The 25,770-nt window shown below is 47.2% G+C and overlaps 2 protein-coding genes across 2 annotated transcripts in view; both read right to left on the bottom strand.

The window, feature by feature from the left end:
• The window catches only part of LOC118176714 (ubiquitin-conjugating enzyme E2 variant 1), a 15,362-nt gene extending 15,290 nt beyond the window's left edge, over positions 1 to 72 (bottom strand). The window contains exon 1 of the mRNA XM_035343890.1: positions 3 to 72. Coding sequence (XP_035199781.1) covers positions 3 to 23 — 21 coding nt within the window. The 5' untranslated portion in view covers positions 24 to 72. The remainder of the gene's footprint in view (positions 1 to 2) is intronic.
• A 3,983-nt stretch (positions 73 to 4,055) lies between these two features.
• On the bottom strand, positions 4,056 to 24,859 carry LOC118176713 (plasmanylethanolamine desaturase-like). The gene is made up of 6 exons (XM_035343888.1): positions 24,618 to 24,859; positions 21,531 to 21,650; positions 10,359 to 10,450; positions 9,089 to 9,233; positions 8,246 to 8,458; positions 4,056 to 5,234 (listed from the first exon to the last, which is right to left on the bottom strand). Exons 1-6 carry the CDS (start codon positions 24,835 to 24,837, stop codon positions 5,113 to 5,115), a joined length of 912 nt encoding a protein of 303 aa, XP_035199779.1. The 5' UTR covers positions 24,838 to 24,859; the 3' UTR covers positions 4,056 to 5,112.
• Positions 24,860 to 25,770: the final 911 nt, after the last annotated feature.

The raw sequence follows: 25,770 nt of genomic DNA on the forward strand, positions 1-25,770 counted from the left end.
CCCGCCGCCGTGGTGGCCGCCATCTTGCGCCGCTGCCGCCGGAGCCCCGCCCCCTGCCCCGCGGCAGCGCGACGCGGGAAGGCGGCGGCGCGGCGCGGGCGGGCGCGCTAAGGGCCGAGGGGCGGGGGAGAGGTTTTTGCGGAGCGCGGAAGGGGACTGCGGAACTTCGTCGCGCGGGCGGGCGTCAAAGGAGCTGCGCGGTGTTTGCGTTTAGCCGCGGGTGCCCGGGGGCGGCTGCGCCTCGGGCACGGGGAGCACGGACCACAAACACCCCCCGTGTGCCTGGCACCCGCCTGCTTTCGTGCCCTTAACGTCCAGTTGCAATTAATATGAATAATTGGTAAATTGGGTTCGTTACGGGCAGAGCACCAGCAGCATGTAGCTCTCCTGATGCGTTAAAAACGTTCACACGGTGATAATCAGAGCTTATTTATTCCTCCCAAACCCCCTCCTATATTCTCAGCTGAGGAGAATATCCGAACAGGGTACGTGACGGCGCAGAGGACTTTAACGAGCTGCCCTTTGGTTGCTGCCCTGAGACGCAGCCGCGCAGCAGTTCCCTGGCTGGCAGCACCGCAGGCCGAGCGCCTCGGGGGCAGCCTCCCTCCAGCGTGGAGGACACAAAGTACAGCCACGTACTTCTCCCGCAGCTCCACGGGGCTGCTGCTGTCCAGCGTGTGGCAATGGAACAGTTTCAGGCAGATATCAAGGTGGAAAAGCTGTGACCAGAAGGACAAAGCACATCATTAGGCCTGCGGTGCTGTGCTTTACCTGCGGCACAGCTTCCCGTGCCTCCCTGCAGCTAATGCAGCAAGAGGGGAAAAAAAGTGAAAGGAAATGAATTCTGCTTCGTCTTGCAATGCGTATCCCAAAAATGTTGCCCCTAGACATTATATGGAAACTCTGCAGAAATGATTACAAAGGTAAACGTTTTGGAGACGCGTTGCTCTTTGATTCGAGCCCCTCACCCTGTTGAGTCAACTCCAAAGCACGCAGCTCTTAGCAGCACACAGGCTGAGGTGCTGCTGCTGTCAATTACTCTCTGAAACTACTTGAGAAACAGCAGTGTTGGTGTGGCTGGTTGGATTTTATTTCATTTAATTCTAACACTGCACTGTAGACATGGCTGAGCGTGGTTAGAGAGGGAGAAAGCAGCGAGAAGCTAGGTGGCATGAGAGCCCAGTGAACCTGGCCAGGAGGTGGGGAGCTGGCGCAGAGGAGCTGAAGCCTGCGGTGAGGCTGCTGCCGAGCACGACACCGGCCCTGGGGCTCAGGCAGCCACTTCTCTCACCCCAGCAGGACTGGGAGGTTGTAGGGTGCAAGGCAGGTGGTGATGCAGCCTCCTCTCCCCAGAGCTCCCCTTCCCCTCTCGGGGCAGGCTGATAGCCGAGCTCCAGGAGGACAACACCCATACATACACAGAGGCACCACATGTCAGCCCAACCCACCTGCTTTGTGCTTTGGCCCTGCTCTGCACAGGCACCAAAGGCAGCATTTGGCCAGCCTGGGGATGGAGGCCCTGCTTGTGCAAATGGCTGTGGGACAAAGCGGGCCTTGGCTTTTTTTTTTTTTTTTTTTTTTTTTTTTAATAGTGCAGGAACAAAGACATGCCAGAAAGACACGCTTCTGACAGCACACTTGTGGTCTCTGGGCTGGCTTAGAGTCCCAGTTCCTTGTCTGGTGTGACTGCTCTGGGTTTATTCCAGCAACCGCTGTGGCAAAGAAGGGGCCCCTCGTCTGTCAGCGGAGTTCCACGAGAGGCGGCACACCAGCACAGAGAACCCAGTAAGGGATCCAGCAGCAAAATGAAACTTTATTGCAGAAGTTGAGAGACATCAGCAGGCCCAGCAGTTTGAAAGGCATCCACGTGAAGTTTGTAGTGAACATCAGCCTCGACCCTGTGGGGCCGTCCTGCAGCTGGTTAATGGAAAGGCAGAGCAGCCTGGCAAGGCAGCACACAGCAACAGACATCAAGTAATCTCACCACAATGCTGCCCCTGCAGACAACACCCAAGACAGCTGTAGGATCACCCCGCAGCAGGGCCCACAGATCCAAAAAACCACAGCTGCTCCTGCTCGGCCTTTACGCTGCCACGAGCAGCCGGTGCGTTAGAGGTGACCGCAGGGCTGGCAGCAGTGGACGGCACGTTCGGCCACCTCCCGGAGCTGTGGGGAGCCAGAGGCTGAGCAGGAGGCTGACCGTGCAGGTGTGACAGACAGATCCAACACCCTCTAAAAGTGACGGGTCCAACTGAAACATAGGCCGTCCCTGGAGTTTAAAAGGAATAGCTTATTCTGCTTTAGCTCTAATCTGTTCCTAATCAACTTAAGACCAATTCATCTTAAGCCAGATTTACGTCTGCTGAGAAGGACCCACGTAGCCCTTTGCTCCAGCACTGCGTACTGATTTTACAGAAGCATCCACTGCATTAAGTAGGTGGAAGTTTGTGGAAACCAACTCCATACCGAAAAATAAGCCAACACAGAGGTGTTCATTAATCCTCCCCTTAGGAGCAGAAAGCTCTAGGATTCACCTCCACTCGTGGCAGAGGGAAAGCTCAAGGGTTACAAAACCAGGACGTGCTCACAGGCTGCGTGCCTTGCCCCTGCCTGACAAACAGCAGCATTAACATGGGACCCGGGGAGACACCATGAGCTGCCACGGGGTCGAGTGCCGCATTAACCTGTGACAGTATCACTCAGAGCACATAAAACAGCATCCAGAGATTAACTGCTGCCCCAGTTTCTTATAACTGAACAAGATTAGCAGGTAGATAGGCACAGCAGCCACCAGTAGGAGCAGCTCAGATTTGTTTCCAGCAGGACTGCTGTCAAATTGGCTGAGAGAAGTTTGGACAACAAGCAATTCTCTTTTACTACACCCTTTAAGTAGGAATTCCAATAACTTACGTGTTTCATACCATTTGTTATACACAGTACAATACTGCTTTTGATGTGGTGTTTAAGTTCTCAGTACGAGGTAAGCCTTAAATGACTTGGTGGTCACGGCTGCATTACACCTGAGCATCCTTCAGGCTCTGTACTGGGTTTTGACACTGGTTTACTTAACTCCAACTGGGGCTGAGCAGGAGGGAAAAAAGGGATGAGAAGGGCAGGAGGGAGAAAACCAAGGACTACAAGCCTGTTAGAATATGGATTACAGGAGTTTTGGGGCAGAAGCAGGAATGGATTTAAATTTTTGTCAGGATGTGAAAAATAACCACTGCAGATCTTTGTACTCACAGCTTTGTACTCTACACCTCTAAAACTGCAGGACACTCGCACACTGGAAGGGGAGAAGAGGGAGAAGCATTCTGTGCTCTGGACACGACAGCTTGCATCCCCATGGAAGTGGCATTCAGCATATTTTTAATTCAACACCTGTTATACCAAAGAAATTTAAAACAAGTTTCAGCCACAGATTGTGAATATTGCTGGATTTAACTTAACTGATTTGGAGTAACGATCACTGCACTCACTTGCACAGTCAGGGACATTGCTGTTTTTCCCACCCAAATTTATAGTCACATCTCAAGTTGTAACTGAAGGAGAGGTGCCAAGTTTCAACCCTTTAAAACGTGGTCCATTGTTGGAAATTGATATTGAAAAACTGAGAACAAGGTTATTCTGAACCTAGGACTTCAACCCTCCTATACCAGGCACTTCAGGAAAGTACAGTTTGAACTTAATAGTTTACAACTTGTCTTAGGCTTGACCTTCATTAAGCTTTCATTTAGAAGGGAAACAAGATGTAAATCACATCCACTTAAGTGGCTGTTGGATGCAAACATTTCAGAATTTGCTAAGGGAACGTTGTCCCCCCCCAGTCCAGCAGAGCTCTTCCTTGGCATCCAATGCTGTTGCAGTTAGTTGCACTTCTGGAAAGGTGCTAAAGTCTGGTGTAACGTAGGGTCAGTGTCCTACAAAGCTGAAGAACTGACCACTTCAACTTAAACAAGACCTAACAGGCTGAAAAATATTCAGGTGCCTGGAATAGCATCAAGATTTTATATTAAACACTAAGAATATATGAATGAAGAGCAACAAGACAAACATGATTAGTATTATCCAACTGCTTTGTTATAAATATATTATATACATTCAAACATCACATTAAAATATTATTCCATTACACCAGAAGAGATTAAGGCTTTATATTATTTACAGGAACAAGCAAGCACCTTAAAAAAAAACAAACAAAAAGAACAAAATACCGGTCATTGACATTTCCCTTCTAACATTACAAGTTTGATACCTCGAGCTCTTGAATACAGCTATTTGCAATGTGCCCAATGCTATAACTATTTTAAACATTTATTGTCAGGGTAGGAAACACTTAATAGAAAGCTCATCAGTGAGCACTCCACACGAACAAATGCGAGCATGTGTTGTACTGGGTGCCCTCCCCCTCCGCAGAGGCTTGTTAAGGTACAGTTGAAGGCTTATGCAGAAACAGTTTGCTCAATTCCACATAGAGAGTAGAATAATTTTACATTAAGGGGAACTGAAGACACTTGAGGATTCGTGGCCCACTGGCAGAGTGGGATTCTCAAAGTCTGTTCCACATTACATCAGTTTTACTTACTCGTGAAGATGGAACTATAAGGTTACCAAACACTAAGTGCATTGAACAGTGATGGTTTTATAGGCTTCCAGTACTGGCACACTGTTTTCATGCAGTGTATTTGGACTCAAACATGAAGTGACAAACTGTTGTCACCCTTCCCCCGGAGGTCTTAGGCAACAAGCTATTTTTGAAGTGTTAAATAATGTTGATACAACACGTTTACAATGCCACCACGTACCAATGGAGTGACTGTCCTGCCTTCTGGCTTGCCTGACAGCTTTATGAAATACAGTGATGAAGTATTTTCTAAGATGTAAGCGACATGGCTAAACAAAGGTGCTCAGTAAGAGTAATCATCTTCATTTCAAGTATTGTTTTAAGAATTAGTTCTTTTAATTACAGTCTGTTAGCACTTTTTAGTTTGTGCTTTAGAGTCTTATTTCTTTGCAGGTCTTGAGTTTGGCTGATGGCTTTTTTTTTTTAAAAAAAAAAACAACAAAAAAACATTGGCAACGAAGATAAGGACTGCAGAAGGCTGGCAAAAGTTATTTGATTTTCTGAGCCCATTTCATGTCGTCTGCTCTTGGCTTCTCCCCTGTAAGTCCTTGGATAATGTTCTCCAAACACCTCCAGAATCCTATCTTCTCTAATGGATAGTTCAGCCAACCTAAATGATATCAAAGAAAAAAAAAGGATTAGTTTGTCAGCAAAGTTCAATGTATGGCAATATTTAATAATATTCCTTAATTTAAACACAAGGTAAATGTGAAGAGTTAAGGGGACTACTCTACAGCCATTGCACAGCTGTCAGACAAGAGACCAAGTTGAAGGGATTTGTTACAAGCAAGACAGTTATATTTGTAGCACCTTAGGTCTAGTGTTGAAATTTTTTTTAAAAAAACAACCCAATAACTTTAGCTATTTCCCCCCCCATCACCAAAGCCAGCTTGGCTTTTCCCTGTGTTTCTCATTAGCTAGCACAGCAGGAAAATAAATGCACACAACATGGTACTGAAGTACATTATCAATGCTACACTTCCTAGAAAAACTGAGGTTGCAGTCTGGGACATAAACAACACTAAGGCTCAGAGAAATAAACCAAGTTCTAAACCAAGTTCTTCCTTAAATAAAACCTCAAGTTTTGATAGCTCCAATATCAATTTATTTTAAAATTTTCATACTTCGGTTTTACCAAGGGAGGGCACAATATTTTTAGATTTGCTTAAGTGATTGCTCATGAAGCCTGTGATGGGAAGGTCTTGCTGTAGTACCATGCTGCACTTAATGACAGCTGACGGTGGACGTTTCCCGGATTAAAAGGGCAGCGCTGCTAGCAGCACATGCCTGAAAGCGTGCAGCTCAACTACCACTTCTGCTTCACTGTAACAGCCTTTCTGTTAACAGTTGATATGGGACAGGTTTCTATTATTTTATTGAAAAGTGGCAGTAAACACCATCCTCCTTTGCATGCAGGAAGAGTTTAAATGCACCTTTCCGTATTTCGAATGCTTTGTAGAAGTGTTTTGTTATACAGAAGTCATACAGGCTTAATAGGCTTCCCGCTGAATTCAGGAGGGCTTTACATCTCACTTTTGGGATATTAATCAGTACATTAGCTAGCTCGCTTTTCTGATACTGTATTTTGAAGCCAACCTAACCACAAATAATTGGCTGCAGAGTGCACAAAGAAGCAACTTCACAGGGTTTTATTATAATGCATTATTATAGTAACTTCAGGCCTCTTATTAAATATTGCAATAGCTACAAAAAAATCAGCACCAGGAAGTATTATTTTCCTGTAGACGAAGAAATGGATATACAGAGGGTTCTGTTATCCCACATTTACAGAGCCGCTCTGTAAATAAACACATTATACTTTATTTCATGTACATTTCTGGAAAAGGGAAAAGAGTGAAAGAAAACAAAAGCAAAGGAAAGGCAGGAATGAAGGAGCTGTTGTTACCACAATGGAAACAGTGAGCTAGCAGTGGCAGAGGAAGGAGGTAGCTCAAGTGCAGGATGAGCAAGCCTGGAACACAGAACAGCTGCTGCAGAATCAGCTCTGCCAGACCCAAGTAGCACTTGTGCAGTAGGGACGCAGGCAGCAGAAGGAATGCTAAAGCCTTGGACTATACACTTACCTGACAAACACTAAAATGAAAGAACATTCAGGATATTCACTGCTGAAAAATATCCTGTGTCTATACAGCTAGATCCCTCCCAAACAGACGTAATTATAGCCTTAATGATCTACCAGAATGTGTGCAGTTTTCAGCCACCTTCTGTAGCTGGACATGACTTTTCCTTGTGCATGTATGTTACTGCAGCCCTGCTCATCTCACTCTATACTGATGCCTTTTAGGAAACTGTTCCATGTAATTCTCATTAGCACAGGCACAGACCCTCAAGGAGTGGGCTCCTCCTTCCCAGTATCTAAAAACAGCAGGCAGTCCAAAGGCTTTAGCTGTCGGATCACCAGGAAGTTCTGTTACCTGACTCCTTCCCTGGCAGTGGTACAGTGGCAGACCTTTACATGCACAGGTCAGCTCTGAAACCAAGTACACTCGTTGGGCTTGGCCGTCTTCTCCTAAATGTGCTCTGCACTTAGTCACTAACAGGTGCATTACAGTTAATGGCCGTATTTTATGAAGTGAAGACCCAATTTTAAATAGCACGTGCTTGCATATTTGTCCTCTCCCTCGCTTCTGCCCTAGGAGAACTAGGGCTGCAGAAACACTGCTCCACTGGAGGACCGCGAGCATACAGCCTATCGTGCCATCTTACGGCAGACGAGCATGGTGTGAACACTTACAGAATGCACTGACTGAACAGAAGAACTTTGTTTTTGTAGGTAAGAACACAAAAGCAACTAACTTAGGAGTAACGCTAAATGGTCAAGCATCAACTTGCAGTGTTCTACCTGGACCACTTCAGAACAGGAGAACTGAAAAAAAAGCTTACAGTGACAAGATTTTTGTCATGATTGGTCACGTCAGACTTAATCGTACAGTGCTTTTGCATGACATTCTGGCTGTAAGAACTAGATTTGTTTCTTGGTAGAGATTTCAGAACTGACAAACTTTTGCCAAAGCCAATGACAGAATCAAGAACCAGAGCAGTTTACATCGAGTCATTTAACTGGATAACTTATTCAGGATTGTGCAACACTGGTGACTGAGTACACCAGCCTGTACAGTGGGTGTAAAATCGAGTATAGACATAAGAAGAACCTGAAGCCAGTTTCCTCCAAGACTCTCTTCTCCTCTGCCCCAAATCACAATGAATGAATGCTAAAAGTCCAGAAGCTTTGCCTTAGAAGCAAGCATTCAAGGTAAGCTGCACTTGCAGGTGCAATGATGCTCTTTGTGTAAGAAGGCCCACCACCTGCTTTAACACTTTAATGAGCAAAATACATTGCTAGCCTAAGATTCCCAAGATACCAAGCAATTAGACCTCAGTACCACTGCCTACCCCACTGAAAGTTACCCTGTGGCTGATCATGAATCTTCCTCATACATTTTTAATGAAAGAACTATGGCTTTATATAACTTCAGCAAAACTAAGAGTACAGTTAGCTGCACAATGTCTTTTTCTGCATTTAATAGACTGTCACTACATTATATCTTGCCAGGTGAATTGTACTAGACTATTACAGAGCTATGAACCAGAGGACAGTACCAGTTGTAATGCAGAAGTACGTCTCATGTGGCGACACATGGTGGATCCTGTGGTGTTTCCGTGGCAGGATAATATGCCAGTCCTGTAGAAATATGACCCAGCGTGGAAGACCGAAGTACGTGTGAGACCACTTGTGAATCTGGTTCGTCATGGTGATGAAGATGATGAGGGCAAAGATATAACACTCCCAAGGACATGTTTCATATAATGCTTCTGCAATACAAGATTTATACCTCTAAGTACTTTTTACAAAAATGTGAATTTCTACTAAAAAACATTGTCTTGCCAAGCCAGACCTGGCTGGTGCTGCAGGAACTGACAAGGGCCTCAAAGTTGCTTTAACACTAGTGTCACAAGAGCAGTGAGCCATAAGCAATTTCAGAATGTCACAAGACAGACCAGTATGTGCCAACATCTGTCAACTCACCATAAACAGGAAGCTAAAGTCTGAATTTTCTATCCATAAATTTAAATTCATCCTTTAATTCTTGCCCTTCTAGTGTGCACGTAAGGTTATTTATACACAGATGAAGCATTTTTATAAGGTTTAGAACAATGATTTTCCTTGTGTGCACATGGTTTGATTCCTTTTGTAGAAAGAACATTTACTTCTAATGCTTCCTTACAAGATTCCTCAGCCAGCTTCACTGCTGGGCTAGAGGAAACAGTTTGCTTCCCTTGCAATAAAAAGTTTCCCTTCCCTTCTCCAGGGAGCATCACACTTCCAAGAACTATTACTAGTCATTTCCCATACATTGGCTTCTTTTATCCTCATATTAACAACTGCTCATTTACATATCAACAAAAGTGCTAAATCCACGGAAGTTATGAGTAACAGCTTACCTGGGGAAAAAGAAACAAATTTGTATGCCATGTTTGCCAATGGGACTAGTGTCATAAAGCAGTTGTCTCCGTTGGTCTCTATGAAATCGTGCCTGGTAATTGCTGTAGGGTCAATATGATGTTCTCTGAAGGGTCTAATGAAAGCCTGAGAAAATAAATTAATAAACATGACACTGTAACTCAAGAGTTATCATAGGAAAGAGAAACAGAAAAACTAGAAATAGCACCCGAATTATACAATCTCAGAGAGGAAATAGAGCAAATCTATTAAGTAGGCAAGGGACAGTAAAACATGCATAGTTATTTGCCGTCAACACATACATCACGTACAGTCTATGCAGAGGTATCCTGAGCAGTCTGAACTGTTGTTTATTTAGTGCATAGCTTCCTGTAGTGTTTCCCCCCCCCCCCCCCCCACCTTGAACTATGGTCCGCAGATACAGGCATTCAAGGACTACCAAATCTATTGAAGGCAAACAAAAATAAAACTAAAACCAACAGAGTGAATTTTGCTGAGCTGGTTCACTTGCTTCTGGATAACTACAAGGAATATCCCACATATTTTTTGAAAACAGATATTCTCCTAATATTGCACTGTGAGGAGTAATTAATGGTAGCTATAAAGAAGTTATAAAGAAGTTTTTTAATAAACAGATTACAGCTTATTATAAAAGCCAGTGCCATTTTTTCTAAGCATCCGGCATCTGTAGCCACAGATGTATAATACACCTCAAATCTCAATATTCAGTCATCACCATTCTAACACTATCACATTTACAGGAAGGTGCAGGTGCACACAGAAATAGAAAATTTCTTACTAGAGATTCTTCATGTTTTCAATAGAGGTTTTAGAGAATTTAGCTCCAGGAACAGACTCTTGTTGAAGCAGGCCAGGTAAATTCTGCACTTCTCGGCATTGATGAGCCTTTTGGAAGTCCTACACAAGTTTTGTCTCTAGTCAAGTTTCTACACTGGTATGTAACAGGCCATGCCCACCATTCCTCGGAAAGGTCTGTGAACACTGGTATTGCAAAACTGTGTGCAAACCCTAATCAGGGTGATAAAACGGAACAGTGTCACCTTGCACATGTCACCTAGGCCAAGTGTAAACACAACCCTGGGAGCACTGTACCAACAGGAGAGTACTGGGTGGAAGAGCTGGTTACACTGGCAAGACTACAAGAACAGTACCTAACAGCTGAGAACTCTAGAAGGGTTTCAGAAAAGCACGTAATTATTTTTTTCAAGCTTAAGGATAAGAATCTCAAACCTTTCCGACTATTGGTAGCTCCACAGATCCCCAGGTATCTGCTCCCCAGTGAAATAATCCTGATAGAAAGTCAGCTGTAATAACTCCTGCAACTTGAACGAAAAGACACATACGGTTAGATACACAAAAGCATTTTTCACTGACATTCACATTTTCTACTTGTTTTACAAGCTTATTTGCTTATCTACCTCTAACTTTGGGTAGATCTCATGTAGATGTAAACTTTTATCTGAATAGGGTCAGCCAGCTAGCAACAATGGTTAATGAGGCAGTATTTGGACAACCTTCACTATAGCTACACCAAGACTTCGTATTTGACCAGTCCTCTACAGAACAGCTCGAAACTTTGCAATTGCTGGTACAGAAAATACTAATAAAATTAAATAGAGTCACTTAGATCTTATTTTAGATGCACCTTCTCCCTGGACCTGCCCATCTTCTTTTGTGCTGTTTGAACAGATTACTTGGCTACAGAACATCTGGTAAAGCCACCCTGAGAGATAATGCTGCCTGCAGACCCTTCTCCTGTGGTCCCTTACGTCTGTGAGCAAGGAGCACTGAACTCCAATGACTCGACGTAAGCACCAATTAAGAAACCACTCCTTGGTACAGCAACACTGTTGACTAAATAAGACTGGAATGGCAAACAACTTTGTGATTATATCACTTGCAATGCTACAGGCAGAGGCCCTGGAAACCAAACTGACGATTCTCTGCAAGGGACAGCCTCCACTTGTGATGTGTCCATACAAACTTAGATACACCATTAAACACAGGCTGCTGCAACAACATTTTTCTAGACGCCAACCATGGGAACTTTAAAACTGTGGTCAAGTACAGGTGATTTTCAATTCTTGCACACAAAGTCATATTTTTGCCTTCCTGTTCTGGATAATCTCTTACCCAAGTTTCTGGGTAATGCTGACATTTAGGAGTAAGGATTAGAGATCCTATTTGATCAGAACAGCAGTACATTTCCTGGTCAGTCACCGATCTGTTGGATGGTGTTTAACAGGCACCCTATCGTTCTTCATCTGTAGAAGAAATCCTACCACCAGGTGCCCAAGACCTAGAGCCATGAAGCCTCCAGCACAGTTTGAGATGCCCTCCTGTGTACGCCCTACTGCCAGGCTCACTACACTTCTGAGGAAGAATATTCAAAGATGCCCTTACTTTTAACGGGGAGGCTGGGGGAATGTAGCATACAGCACAGCAATACGGCTATAGCAACACAGCACAGAGGGTGACGCTTGGGACCTCTACGCCTGAGGGACTGAAGATGGTCAGATGCTGCCCTCTAAAGAACACAGGCATCCAGGAGGTAGCACTGCTAACCTGCACGTCTTGCTCCGAGAAGGTTTTGATAGAGATTAACTGCCTGAGTGGGGCCTACATTTGAAGAATAACCAGATTACGAATCAGGATCCTTTTTCACTGTAGTGCTGTCCTTTCAGGTCAGTACATGAACATCAGGACCCGGCTGTTCAGTTAGTCTCACTGCCCAACTGGTGAACACAAGCATACCTGGTGATTCTCTGTGGGGTCAGCACTAACACTCTCAAAGGGAAAGGCAGCACACACCTCTTACCTGCAGCTCTGGTTAAAAAAATAAAATAAACAACAGCAGAAGCACCACCCAGATTTCAGAAGTGCTACTGGTTAGAAGTCAAATCCTTTATGTATACACCTAGGAATTGATACTGTCTGATCTCAGTGCAAACTCCTCAGATACCGAACAAACTTCAGGCCAATTCAGGTGGTATATACAGACCTTGCAGCCTTTTGTTAAATGAGTCACAGCAACAGAACTACAACAATGGTGTGTTCAAAGCAGCTTAGTTAGCAATGCCCTACTCCCGTTTGACACAGTCACTTACAGTTAGCACGCCTGGTAGTTCACTTCCCAGAAGCCTGTTAACTGCCCACAGCCGTCCACGTAAACCAAAGCAGTGACAGGGCCACCTCGGAGGGGCTGGAATGTCATTCTGCAGTTCCCCACAATGATGTTTACAAAAGTCAGGTTGTTTACGGAGGTCACCCACTGTAGCAGCCTTTGCACCAGAAGCAGCAGGGAGTTGCAAGACCAGATGCGATGCAGGAGGATTATTTTGCTCTGACTGCCTTACCAACTCTTCTTCAGAGGTCTGTGAAGCTCCTGGCTTTCTCCTCTGGCAGGCAGCATTTGGTTCTCTGTGTTTGAAGACTTTTCCCAGCACAGCTTCTCAATTACAGTACTGAGGCTTTCTGTGATGGGCAGGTACACCTCCTGCTACGCAGGCAGGCACAGCAATTCCAACTCACTTGTAATCCAAATCAGGAGTTACAGTTGTTGGCATACTGGTTCACCTTGCTTTGACTGCAGGGCATCCTGTTACTCCTCCCCCTCTCACAAACCCCAAACAATCTGAGTTATGTCCAGAGAAAAAACCACCAATGCGCATCTTTCCCCCTAAGTCCCACAACTTATTTACACTGGCCATGGTCTGGGCTTCACCTGGCCCTCCTGCTCCAATCAGGACACTGAGGTCAGCTGCCTCGAGAGCCCAGGTTGATGAGGTTCTTTTAACATTAGCAGGATTGCTAAAGAGCAGGCATTTTTTCAGAGCACCAATGAGGACCAGGTTGTTCTGTTACTATTGATCAAGTGCTTCTAAGCCTCAGGACACAGCAGTCTCCTACAGTGCATGCAGTACAAATATACCCTTCCTTGGGGTTACCTTTTGCTTAGCTAATTCCTCACTTCTACTTGCCTTTTGTCACCCGTCTTTTTTTTTTTTTAAATAAGAAAAAAATCAGGATCAACTGTTGTGGCACCTACTACACCCAAATGACTTCTTTCCACGTTAAGAATAGATCCCCACTGCTGAATCCATTTGGATTCAATCCAAACTCTTAAATACAGTAGAAGACACGTTCTGCACATAGAAGGCATTTCTCTGTATCACCTCATTGTGGTGCATACAGCTTAGATTTTATAACCAGTACGTTCTGTGTGCTTGTTTTATTTCAGACCACACACGTATGCTACAGCGAGACAGGGTGGAGCACAATAGCTTTTGGACCTGCATCTAGCAGCTGAAAGAGCAAATAGGTGTGATTCAGGGGGAAGATATCTGAACAGCACTCCACTTTACAACTAAAATACCATTCTTGCTGAGCTAATCACCCCATTAACCCACAGCGCCTCCAGCACATCGGAGTCTGCAGGAACAGCAGGAAGAACAACAAAAGTGGAGACAAAATACCAACCGACAGGTCAATAGACATTTCATGTTACTTTGTTGTAAACTGGTAAAAGCTAAGAGGAAAGAATGAAAGGTGCCTGCAGCAGTGAATTACACTATGGCAGTCTGTAAAAGCTAACCACCGTAAGCCATATTTCAGCCGTACTGCAGAAGGGCTTGCTGATTCTTCAGTAGTCGTGTGTGAAGAGATGTAAGAAGAGAGCAAAGACGGTACCATAGGTTATACATGACAAGCACGGTAACACCGCATCCTGTCTGCAGGCTCAGGAGGCACAGCAGACAGCAAGGAATTAATCTCAATATTACCATACATGCAGCATTGTCCCCAGTTAAAAATGGGGGAAAAAATTCAAGGTACAGGTGTTCAGTTCAGTTCTTCTCTAGTGTGGTACGGATCTTGATGCCCTGTCATCAGGTTTGTGAGGGTGAGGTACAATAGCCTGACAACCCTGAGCATGAGTTAAATCATAAGGTCAGGAAAGAGAGGCTACTGACAGTATACAAATATGAACGGCAACCAGTGGATTTACACGGTACTGGAAGCAGAACTACTGCTCTGTGCACACTGCTTCCTTTACTCCCACCTGCTGGGCAGGGGGGTGGAGGAGCAGCCCAGCTCCGGCTTCTAGCTGAGGAAGCAAGTATGCTGAAAACACAGAGAGAAGGCACTGCACTTACGTGAGCTGCAGAACATGCTGCAAACACCCGGATTTCTTCGCTGTGCAAGCAGACTGCTGAATCAGGAGAAAAGAAAGAGGCCTACACTGAGAGAGAGCAAAGGCGTGCAAGTGAACTTCTGTTGGCTGCAGACATTTCATGACTGATGCACGCAGTTGCTAGGACGGCTGCTCCCCTCCAGCCATCCCATACCTGTGACCCTTGGCACAGGCACAGCAGCACCCCCAGGGCCCTGCCGAGGATCCAAGCCCCACACCTGAGCCCCCCCCCAGGGACCTGCCAGAGGCCGTGGCAGCACTCGGGCAGCAGCCCCGGCACCTGCTGGCACAGCATGGCAGGGCTGAAGTGCAGCTGACCCAGGTGCGGAATTGAGACCAGGAGTTTTTGCTGCTGCCCATGGCTTGTTCAGAAGCCACATAACACTCAGGAGCTCATGTCACAGAAAAGCTCCTACTCCTCCTCTTCCTGGAGCACCAACCTAAGGGCTTAGAGCTTATACCTCAACAGGGGCGTCTCCTCTGAGCAGCTCACGTCCCACAGCCCGGCTGCTCACAGGGCGGAAGGAAGCCCAGCGAGAGCTGCATGTTTCAGACACAAGGTGTCAACAGATAAGCTATTTTGTACGCTTGCAACAAAGGGTTTTACTTGATACTACTGTATAACATCGTGGGTAGGTACAGGCATTTTGAATCAGTGACTAGGAACTGGTTGAACAGTACAGTGCTTGAGAGTCAGGGCACAGTGGCCAACTCCATACCGAAATCTTGTGCTTTCTAGAAACCAACATGTTGAAGTATCAGTCGCTTGTTACCTACATGCTTATAGAAATAAAACACCTGTCATCTGCACCTACAGTCAGTGCAGTCACTCATATCGCAGAGCAGGCAGGGGTCTGATCCTGTGGCAAGTTAGGGCACTAAGAAAATAATCCCTGACCATGTGGGCAAACACAGAGCACAGCAGCTCAGAAGAGAGGAGGTAATCACTTTGGTTACCCCTTAATGTTCCCCTTAATCATAAGGGGAAACATTCAGTCAGAAGCACAGCTATCAGTGCGAGGGAGCAGAGAGCAGCTGAACTATGAAATAAAGGAAGGGTCTAAAGGTCTACCTATAAATAAGTCATGTTACATTATAGCTGGATTTTCAAACAAGATGTGTCTGTGATACACATGCTGCAGGGACTAGAAAAAGCCCAGCCTGCCACACAAGCTTACTTTGCAAGGATGTTAACACAGAAAACATTTCTTCTCCCAGATCCTCCCTACTCAGTAAGTCCCCCAACATCACTGCCAGGAGCACGGGCACATCTCTCGCCTCGCCTCCAGCCGAGAGGGACCTGAATGTGAGCCTCAGGGGCCGGAACCACACAGCTTGTGGTGCTGCCAGAAGCTACCAGCAAGAGGAGATCCCCAAGGAATCAGGGTACTGTCTGTCCTGAAGGCAAGCATCAGCAGATCCTAGAGCAAATACTCATCTACCAAAGGTATGACTTGGCTAAGAGTCACTATCCGATAAAATAGGGCAGTTCCTGCTATTAAGTTTATTTTTGTGTCTTTAACCTTAGCTTAGTGCTAAGCAAGCTATTCCTACTATTTCTCCAGCTGATAGTTTGTAAAATAGCTGGCACGTTTAAACAAAATCCTGCCAACTTTACCTGAGCACTAGGCTCTTAAACAAGTACCACCACTGTTGGTACTTGTGGTAACACATGCTCAGGAAAAAAAAGCATTTAAGCCATTCCAGAAGAAAACAAAGAGAACAGAGAATAATGGCTACTAAATGAAAATCAAGAGCAAAATTTCCTCTCACTAAAAAACATCAAACAATACTTTCATTAGTACAAATGATCAAACTAATTCTCTGCTTTCCCCCACTTAAAACTCTCCCAGGAACCTCCCGGGTGCACTCAGCTCTCAGGAGCACCAGGCAGCTTTGTGTACACGGGTCTGCACCCAGAGCAGACCCAACACCTACACGTTTGCCTGGCTCGGGACGTGAGCAGCGATAACACTGCTTCTGTTCAAGGTCTGCGCTTTCACTGAATTGGCCACTTCTGGCAGCATTTCCTACAGCCCACTCCTTCATGAGGGCAGCCCTCCAGCACTGCCGGTGTTTTGAGCTGAAAGAGGCACTATGCAGAGCAAATCAGGGCCGCTGAGACCTGTTGTTAAACCCCCTAGCCAAAGTCCCTGCAACTTTAAGAGAGCCCCTGACAACACAGCGAGCAAACAGAGCTTCCTTTGTCTCTCGCCCCCGTTGCTGACAGAAAGAGCAGTAGCACGTCCGCTGTGCACACAAGCAGGGAAGCACAGATGGGGCCACGTCCCCAGCTTCCCTCTGCCACCAGCGTGAGCAGCACCCAGCAGGAGAACGGCTCACCTCTCCCCTGAGGTTATCTCCTCCATCCGTCCTGCTGAGAACAGCTGCTGGCACGCTGGGGGATTCCATCCTCTCACCAAGCTTCACGAAGAACAGATAGCTAGTGACCAAATCATCTGCCCAAGTAACCCCGTAATCCCACTTCTGAGACTGACAGCCCCCAGGGTCCTTTGGGGCAGGAAAGCCCTGGAGCTCCTTAGTTCCCCCATTCCAAGCAGCAGTCGTGTGTGTTAACAGGAGATGGTGAGACACAAACAGGCTGTGTTAGTGCAGGGGAAGTGCAACAAGTGGTTGAACCAAAGTTTTACCTCTTTAATGGCAACTTGTGGAATCTCTGTCTTCAAAAGACGGTACGGTTTAGGAAATAAAACACAGTTACCTACAGTTACTGCAGATGGGACAAGACAGCAGGTGACAAGAGACTTCGCTTATTCAGGCCAGCACGCAACGGAGAATTTTCCTTCGTTAACTGAGTTTTCCCTGCTGTAATTTCAAAGATCTATTAAATCAAAAATTCAAATGGAAACTCATCTTAACATACAATGGAAATCCAAAACCAAGCGATGTCATAGCAATTGTACCCGAAGGTTCTGCCTCTTGCTGTAAGGCAGCAGGAATCAAAGTAGCTGATATTTATGCAAATCAGCCCACTTCATGAAGTGCCTGTGGTAGCTAGGAGTGCTTTTACTCCAACGTGTGCCAGAGCTTTCATATATTACACGCTCCTCATTTGGCTCTGCAATGCAGCTGACCAAGGTACAGCTTTGCAGCAGAGCTGCTCAAGCTTGAAACAAAGGTTTCTGTTTTGAAAGCGAAACAAGTGATTTCTTTCTGCCTGCGCCCTCTGGCCAGCCCACAACTTCTGCAATAATGAAACGTGATAAAAGGCTTACAGGAACTAGTTCACTGTCCCTCAAGTCAGCAATGACTCATTTTACCTTGTGCTGTGTCACAGGATGTCCCCAGATATATCAGCATATGTGGGGGACTTTTCTGCATATGAACAGGTAACACAGGCCTAAGAACTAATTTTCATAAGGCTGCAATTAAACAAGATCCATTAAGAACATAAGATGTCTGCAGATAAAATGCAAGTCAACCAATGTGGCAAAAAAAGGCTTTAAAACCCTACAAAAAGTCTCGAGGATGAGAAAAAAAAAGAGAAGGGAATCCATGCTGCAACTTCCCACCTTTATCTAGCTGCTATTAATACAGCATGTATCACGTACCTTGTGCATGCTGAATAATATGCTCGACACCACAAACGTGCCTGGAGGTGTAAGAGCTTTCAAAAGTAATCTCATTTGTTTTGGTGCTTACACACAAATGCCACCTACGCTGGCCTTGCTCCCTGGCATTGCTGAGCTTCTAACCAAGTGGCTGCTGCAGTTCAGCCGTGCCACTAGGATGATGTCCTGCTGCAGGAACAGTTCAGTTACAGATGAAAATGGGGGGTTTTGGCATCCACCACAGCCAGTCTCCCCAGCCAGGCCCACCCTGGTGTTAACCACACACATCTGCACAACCAGAGCACCAGGTTCAAGTCCGCACAGCCGTCAGCTCACACACAGAGGGGAATTTTCACTGCTCCTCAGCAGCTGGAGGCATTCAGAACAGGGCAGGACTGCATTTAACACAGATGAGGAAAACCATCCATCCTCTGCCTACACTCTTTTGACCATGCAAAGGGAAAGGAATTGCCTCCCGCCTGCTAAAGCAGCAGGGAGAGGAGAGAACCACGTGGGTTCCTCTTCCTCTCCTGCACAACAAGCTTTAGTCAGTGCAGACAGCCTGGTTCCAGAGCTGGGCTGCAACACCCCAACGCTGGCGCCTGCCTGCTAACCCTGCACGGGCACCTGCAGCTGCTTCAGCACGAGTCGCAGCGTGCCATGTGAGCTTCCGAGCAGGCCTGCTCTCATCACACGAGGAAGCAGGCGCTTGCAGACGGCCAGCAGGAGGAGGATCAGACCACCTTTGTCCCAGGAATGTCCAGATTAAGTTAGTTACAGCATAACCGTGTTACAGCTGTGTGCTTCTAAAGACACCAAAACCAAGGATACCAGCCTCTGGTTACAGAGGCAGGATTCGAGCTAGGTCAAGTGAGGCAGGCCATTCAAACTGCTCCCTGCTTCTTAAAAGAAAGGAGTCGTTTACACGAGAGCACACAGGTGTCCAACCAGCTGTCCTGACAGCCGGGGCAGCAGATCAGACCCAGCCCTCAGATCACAGATTGCTTAGGGATTTCTCACGTTACTGTAATGTCCAAAGACAAAGACCTGATGTGAACTCAACACAGAGCAGGTTCAAATGCCTTTATTAGCAGAATGCTTAGTCTGTGATCCCAAGTCAAAGGTCAATATTCTAACGTAAGCATCAGGAAAGCTTTCAGCAGAAACCCACCTGACAGTGTCCGTGACAATATTCCTGTATTTTACCCGTGGCACAGAGTAGCGCGGAAGCGGGACGTACAGGCAGACCAGTCTCACACACCTTAACAAAAGCTAATCGTCGCTGTGAATGAGACATCAGCCGTGCTTTGCCTGATGAAGTAATACATTGACAGCAAAACCAACAGAGTGTGCAGTCCTTATTTTATTGCACTCATTTTTGTACATATTATCAGTTATTTCCACACTGCTTTATTTACACAGAATCCAGATTCTGCTGCTTTAATCATTCACTACTACTTAAATAACATTATCAGTGAATTGGCTGCTTTATCAGTTACACCGGTAAACAGGGTATCAGAGAACTTAAGCTTTTATCAATATTAATTCTGAGATGAAAGCCAGTTGCAAACAGATTGCACGCACTCCAGGTTGGCAATCGTTACTGATTCTCCCACATCTGTCCCCGTCACCACAGAGCAGTTCTCATGCCACGCTCATCCCCGTTCCTTTCAGCACCTCCACCTGATCAGCTAAGAGCAGGCAAGACTAAGATGAGCAAGCGAGCTGGTGTAATTCCTAGTGGGAGGACACTGCTCCTCCTTACACCTGAGGAAAAGCCAGTAACCTTCAGCAGACATCAGGTGTTAGCAATTCTCAGCTTTTTTTGACAAAAATTCATACCATCTATCCCTATTTAAATCTGCTGGGGTTTTTAATCATTAGTAATATACAACAGCAATGATGAACAACTATCACTTCTGAAACGTGCAACGCCTCACACAGTCCATAGAAAAATTGCTTTCATTGTAAAGCACAGAAGCTGAACACCTGTATGCAGTTTACATGGTGCCCTAGCGGATTTATTCTCCTTTCAGTTAAGGACACATTTCATGTAAAAACATGCACCCACCATGCATCCAAAAGCACAAGTTAATACAGCCATGGAGATGTACCACAAGTATACCAGAAGTCCAGTGGAGTGCTAAGCTACTGTCCTCTTCTTTCTCTCATACTGAATCGGAAGTTCACCAGACAATAGCAAAAGGTATGTGCTGCAGAGCTGACTTCCAGTTTTTAAACTTAAATCTTTTTTTCTTTTCTCATGTTCCCTCCCATACACACACAGCCATTAGACACAGTTTGCAGAGCTTCTCTCACAGTTTATCTCCCTGTATCTTTTCCAAGGAAATCCCTAAAGCCTTCCAGTACCTAAAAAAAAATGCACATGGCACAGACAGCAGACAGGTAGGGTTGTGTTACAGTGACAGCTCTGCCCCCAGAGCACTGTCACCTAAAGGAGGCTAACCCAGCTACCCAGAGCTGGCTGGACATCCCCAACAGACCAAGTCAGCCACAGATGACCACAGCTGCAGCTCAGCCCATTCCCCTGCCCATTCCCCTCTCTTCTGCTCACTCCCCAGGAAGTTTCTGTGCAAAAGCACTTCATCACTATGCTCATTACAGAATGCTCGTAGAAGCACCAATACTTTTTGATCCAAGTGCTAGACAACATTCAAGTTCTGCATACGTTTAGACTTTGGATTATGTAATGAACGTTGTGGAGACCCTTTTAATTGCCACCTAATTCTAAGATAGGCTTTTTCTTTGGTAAGGCAGAAAAGCCAATAGTGCATTCCTAATAACTTCTGGAAGTCCATGGTTGGATGCAGAAACAAGCTCTTGCTTCCCCTTCCCCACCCCAACCCACAGCCAGAAAGTGGGAAGTTGCTTAAATCAAAATACCAGTCCTGGTAACACCAACTTGGTTTGTAAACTCCAAGCTGAAAGAGAAGCAATCACAGATCTACGAGCCAAGAGCCAAAGAACAGCAATGTTTCTGTCATCCCACGCGAAGACATACCCTCTGTCGCTGCAAGGAAGCAGCAGAGCGTTTGCAACTTATGCTACACTTGAAGGGTCATTCAAGAACCAGCTCAGTACTGCCGAGATTCAGCCAATTTAAATACCTACACACACCTGAGGCAAAGATACGAGACTGAGCTTGCTTGGCTCCACTTCCAGTCAAATCATGAGGCCCCAGGAGTCACATTTATTACACGAAAGCTGCACCTGGAATTTCCAGCTACCTTGCTGGAAAGAAGTCAGCATTCAGGATAAAGGCCAAAATTCACATCCTGATGCATCCTGAGCGTAATGCTACAAAATACCTATTTTTAATCATCAGTCCCCAGAAATCAAGCCTGTTTGATGCCTAAAACACCTTTTATAAGATTTCTCTTGAACTTTTGCTTTCTGAGTTCTTGTAATTTTGTGGATCAGGTTGTTGTTTCCAACTCTGACAGTCTTGACAGTTATTTTCCCTCTGAAGAGTCCTCATGCTTGCACTAACTATTGAATGTGCACAACTGCCTCTCTCCTTTTCCAGCAGGACATGAGGCATAAGAGACGAAACATTTGTTTCCAGCATTACAAGAGAGAATATTGCCTTGTTGACAAAAACAAGTACTTTTTACTTACATATCCCAACAATAATGGAGGGTGTGTGTTCCAGTCGCAAGTAGAAGAGAAGATTGTAAAAATTGAAACAGATCAGAGAGAAGCATAAGATGACAGAGATCCATTCTTGTAGTCTCTTTCCTGTTGGAAAAGAAGGAATACAGCATGTTTTACTTTTATCTGCGAGGACATTTTGAAGTTTGAAATAATACAGACAGACTATTCTACTGCCTGGATGACCTGCTCCATTTGTCTGACAGGGAAGTGAAACAGAGGCTTATTATTCATTAGAGGTGCGAGTAGTTTGTCAAATGACATTCCTCTTCCCTGAGCCACTGCTAACCCCTTCCCCTCTGCGCTTGCCCAAAATAACAGCGACAAACCAGACATCAACTCATATTGTCCTAGTTTGCTTTCCCTGCGGTTGCTGGCATGAAGCTCCTCTGCATCACATCTTCTTTCAGATCCGCATGGCGCTCAATATTCAGCGCTGCTGATATGGCTGTGTCTGGGAACAAGCTTCTGGCCTCAGAAGCCCTGTAGTTAAGTCACCTTACGAGCCGTGATGTTCAAAATCTCAGACCTTGAAAACAAAGCTGTTGTACTAACGGGAAGAAGCATCATCCTGCATCTTGGTGGCCATAAAATTGCTTTCCTAACATTGCAAGTACACTTCTGGAGCTTACCTCACCCCCAACCCCTGCAGTCTTGCCTTTGCCTTCCTGCCCTCAGACAGCAAACTACAGCCTTTCAGCCATCCTGTTAGGACAAGAGACTGCATGTGCAAAGAGAAATAACTGGCACGAATTCTCCAGTACTACTTAGCACCGCTACAATAACCTAATTTAATACTGAGTAAAAAAGAACAGACATCAGGATGTGGTAGCATTTTGAATATTCAGGTGGAGAGGCAGCTTTCTGCTGCTAGTCACCGCTAGATCCTCACAAGGCGCTGATGTTGAAAGTAAGGGAACACCTGATGTGAGACCCATGTGGATTAATGCACCAGAAACAGAACATGAACAGCTAAATCCCAGGCTGAGATCTCGGCTGCCACCTTGGCCCAGCCGGGTCAGACTTTGCCTTCTGCTGGGGCCAGCCAGCACGGCCGCCTCTCGCCCACGGCTGGCCAGAGCAGCTGCTCCGCAGCCTGCTGCCGCTGCCCCTGCGGCACCGCACGCTGTGAGCCACTTGGGCGTGAGGCGAGCAGTCAGCATGGGCTGAGAGCACGCCCTGGCACAGCCACACCTCTGTGCTCAAGAGCAGAGCTCCCAACCCACTGCTCTGCTGTGCTGACCTACTGCCTGCCTGCAATTCTCCTTCCAAACGCTCAATCAGCTCTCAGCTGCACCACGGAACAAAAAGGAGACTGGGAACATCCAAGAGGACCGGTACCATCCCCACTGGGCCTACAACAGCAGCTTTTAAAGAAGCCTGAACAAAGACTCCTACTGTTCGGAGCTCTGTTCTAGAAAGGCCACGAATACAGGTTCTAATGTCCTCAGAGTAGCAGAGGAGGGAAGCCTAACGCTAAGACACAAGAAGAACAAGTGTATTTCAATACATCAGGTCACAATGTGCGAGATTCTATAAAGAGATCCCTGGGGTAATGAAAGGAAGAATTAATTAACACTCACTTCCAGCCTAAGAAAACCACACCCTGATTAGAGGAGTTAAGTGGGTAGGTCCTCACGGAACAATTAGCTAACTGCAAGGAAGCACTGGGCTCCTTACCAGCAAGTCCCACGAGCTCAGGCTGTGCAAACACTGCCCGTACTCTGATCGTGGGGATCCCAAGACCACCTGTCCAACCAAAGACACCTGAGTCCAGAAACACAGCTCCAGCTCTGCACAGACAGCGAGACGAAGCAGTCAAAGGCCAGAAGACCAGTAATTTGTGTTTAAAAAGTACTCAAATTTAAACGTATGGCCCACAGGAAGGGATAAGGTGCCAAACCCAGGAAGTACACGCTCAAAGAGATCATGGAAATGCTCCAGAGCCATATTCGCTCTGCACAGCTGTATGTAATCTGCGCTATTAAGAATTCAGTAGTTCACCATCACAGGCTTCCGCCATAACGTGTCCTGACACTGTTTATGTAAGTTATTTATGTAATGACAGGAGAAATCTGCACATCTAAAACACTACCACTAGTCACTTCTGCTAGATACCCCTGCACACACTGCTCCACAGACTTCCCAGGAACATCCATCTGCAGGTAAACATAATGATAGCAGGCTGTTTGGGGAGGGAAATCTCCTTATGAGCAGGAGCACAGTGAACAGGTTACATTGGTGACTGAGCCCTGGGCTTTACAGGAAAGCGATCACTACCAACGGCTGAAAAAGGTCACCCAGCGCTTTCCTTGAAGGCACGCATGATGTAACCAACAAGCTGGAATGGGCACAGGCTTGCCCTGAACAGTCTAGAGAACGGACAAATTAATGTATGCATGTTTTCTTATCGTTACCTGGCTCTGCGCAAGTAAGAACTTCTGCTTCTCCACTGATGGCTCTGAATGCGCGAGCTAGGCCGACCTGCTGGGAACTGCAGGCACGCAGCACCGAGCGCTGTGACATCTCCCCACTTCTGAGCCTGCACATGCGAACCAGCCCACGGTGAACATCACCCCCTGCATCTCTCAAACTATGGGCTGAGAGAATTAATTGCCAGCCGCTGTCACTATGCTGGGCTCTGTCAAACGCCGAGCTGCTGCGGGGCAGCACCCAAACCAAAACCCGCACGCCCCTCCTGAGGGCCTGCAGCAGGCACCTCACAGCCCCTTACGGAATATCCTGAAGGGAAAGCTTCGGTTGTTCCCTTGCTTAGCGACCAAATCCCTTCACCTACCTTTGGACAGAAAGCCTATCGTTATAGCAATAACGATGATAATAACAGCAATAATAAGAAGAACATGACAGGCAGGTCCTGGCTTGAACGCCCAGCGGCTCGCAGCCAGCACACCCACCCCAGGTCCATGCGGGCCCTTCCCGTAAGGCACCTCCCGACAGGGGCAGCACCCCAGGCACCCACCTCAGCTCCACACCGGCACCCCCAGCCCCACCACCCCCAAGCCCCTTCACAACCCCATCACCGCCGGCCCTCACCCGGCGAGTAGAGCTCGGCCAGCTCGCGGGCCCCGGCGTGCTGCGCTCCCCACCGCCGGCTGCCGCCCTCGGGCTCGGCCTCCTGGTCTTGCTCCCCGGGCGGGAGGCGCTGCGGGGCCGTGCCGGTGCCGCCCGCCATGTCCCGGCCGCGAAGCCGCTCCCCGGGGGCGGCGGGCGGCGAGGGGCGGCCAGGCCCCGCCGAGGCGCCCGGCGGCAGCATCGGGAAATGGGGCCGGGAGGTGGAGGGAAGGGGGGAGGAGTGGTGGCCCCGCCCCGCCGCTGCCTCCCGCCTATCGGCGGCGCCGCCGCGCGAGCTGCGAGCCAATGGGAAGAGCGGCACGGAGAGGGGCAGCCAATGGGGTGGAGGCAGGGGAGGGGCTGCCCTGAGGGAGCGGCCGGAGGAGGGAGGGCGGCCGGAGGGCGGCAGGGCGGGGCGCTGGTCGCGGCCGCTGTCCGCCTGTCCCTCTGTCCCCCCGTCCCTCAGCCCCTTGTCCCTCTGTCCCCTGTCCCCTTATCCCCTTGTCCCCTGTCCCCACAGGCCCGCTCGCCCCCTGGCGGCGCCGGGGCCCGGCGCTGCCCGCCGGGGTGCCGCCACCCAGCGCCAGGCGGGGCGGGGAGGCGCGTGGCCACGGGCGGGTGCAGCCCTGATGGCCTCCCTGGAAGTCCTTCTGCTCCCTGGGGCGCCCAGACTGCGGTCGTGCCAATAATGTCGTTTTCCGTGCCGATAACATTAACTTCGCTCCCTTTATTTGGTAATCCGGCCTGTGTTCCTTAACAGACACTCACTGAGGTACTCGCTGGGCCCCAACAAACATTCCAGCACGGAACAAAAACACAGATAAACGAGCCCCAGGCGGTGTTTGAGTACTGCGGCATGCCTGTTATTTTTTTTTAAACATATTTATTTGATAATCAAATAAAATGGCTTTAAAAATAGAAGTGTTTCAAATAATTAAGCAGACTCCATTTAAACAATTAAGAACAGATTCATTTGCAGAGGGCAAAATGCTGAGCCAGATGTCTGCCTAATTCGAAGGCTGTGTGTCTGCCGACGATGCACCAGGTGGGATGAGACACTTCACACACAGCAAGGCATACGTGGTCGGAAAGCACAACCTGGGCTGGTGCTGGCTGGGCCTGGGGCTTGCATCCC

This window comes from Oxyura jamaicensis, chromosome 20 (assembly GCF_011077185.1).
Source record: "Oxyura jamaicensis isolate SHBP4307 breed ruddy duck chromosome 20, BPBGC_Ojam_1.0, whole genome shotgun sequence".
Lineage (NCBI taxonomy): Eukaryota > Metazoa > Chordata > Aves > Anseriformes > Anatidae > Oxyura > Oxyura jamaicensis.

Excerpts from the sequence above, each read along its gene's own strand:
- LOC118176713 (XM_035343888.1), bottom strand. The coding sequence starts at position 24,837 with ATGCTGCCGCCGGGCGCCTCGGCGGGGCCTGGCCGCCCCTCGCCGCCC. Across the intron at positions 21,651-24,617 it reads GGCCGAGCTCTACTCGCCGG|GAAAGAGACTACAAGAATGG; the intron begins GTGAGGGCCGGC and ends CTTTTCCAACAG. Across the intron at positions 10,451-21,530 it reads CTCCATTATTGTTGGGATAT|TTGCAGGAGTTATTACAGCT; the intron begins GTAAGTAAAAAG and ends TTTTCGTTCAAG.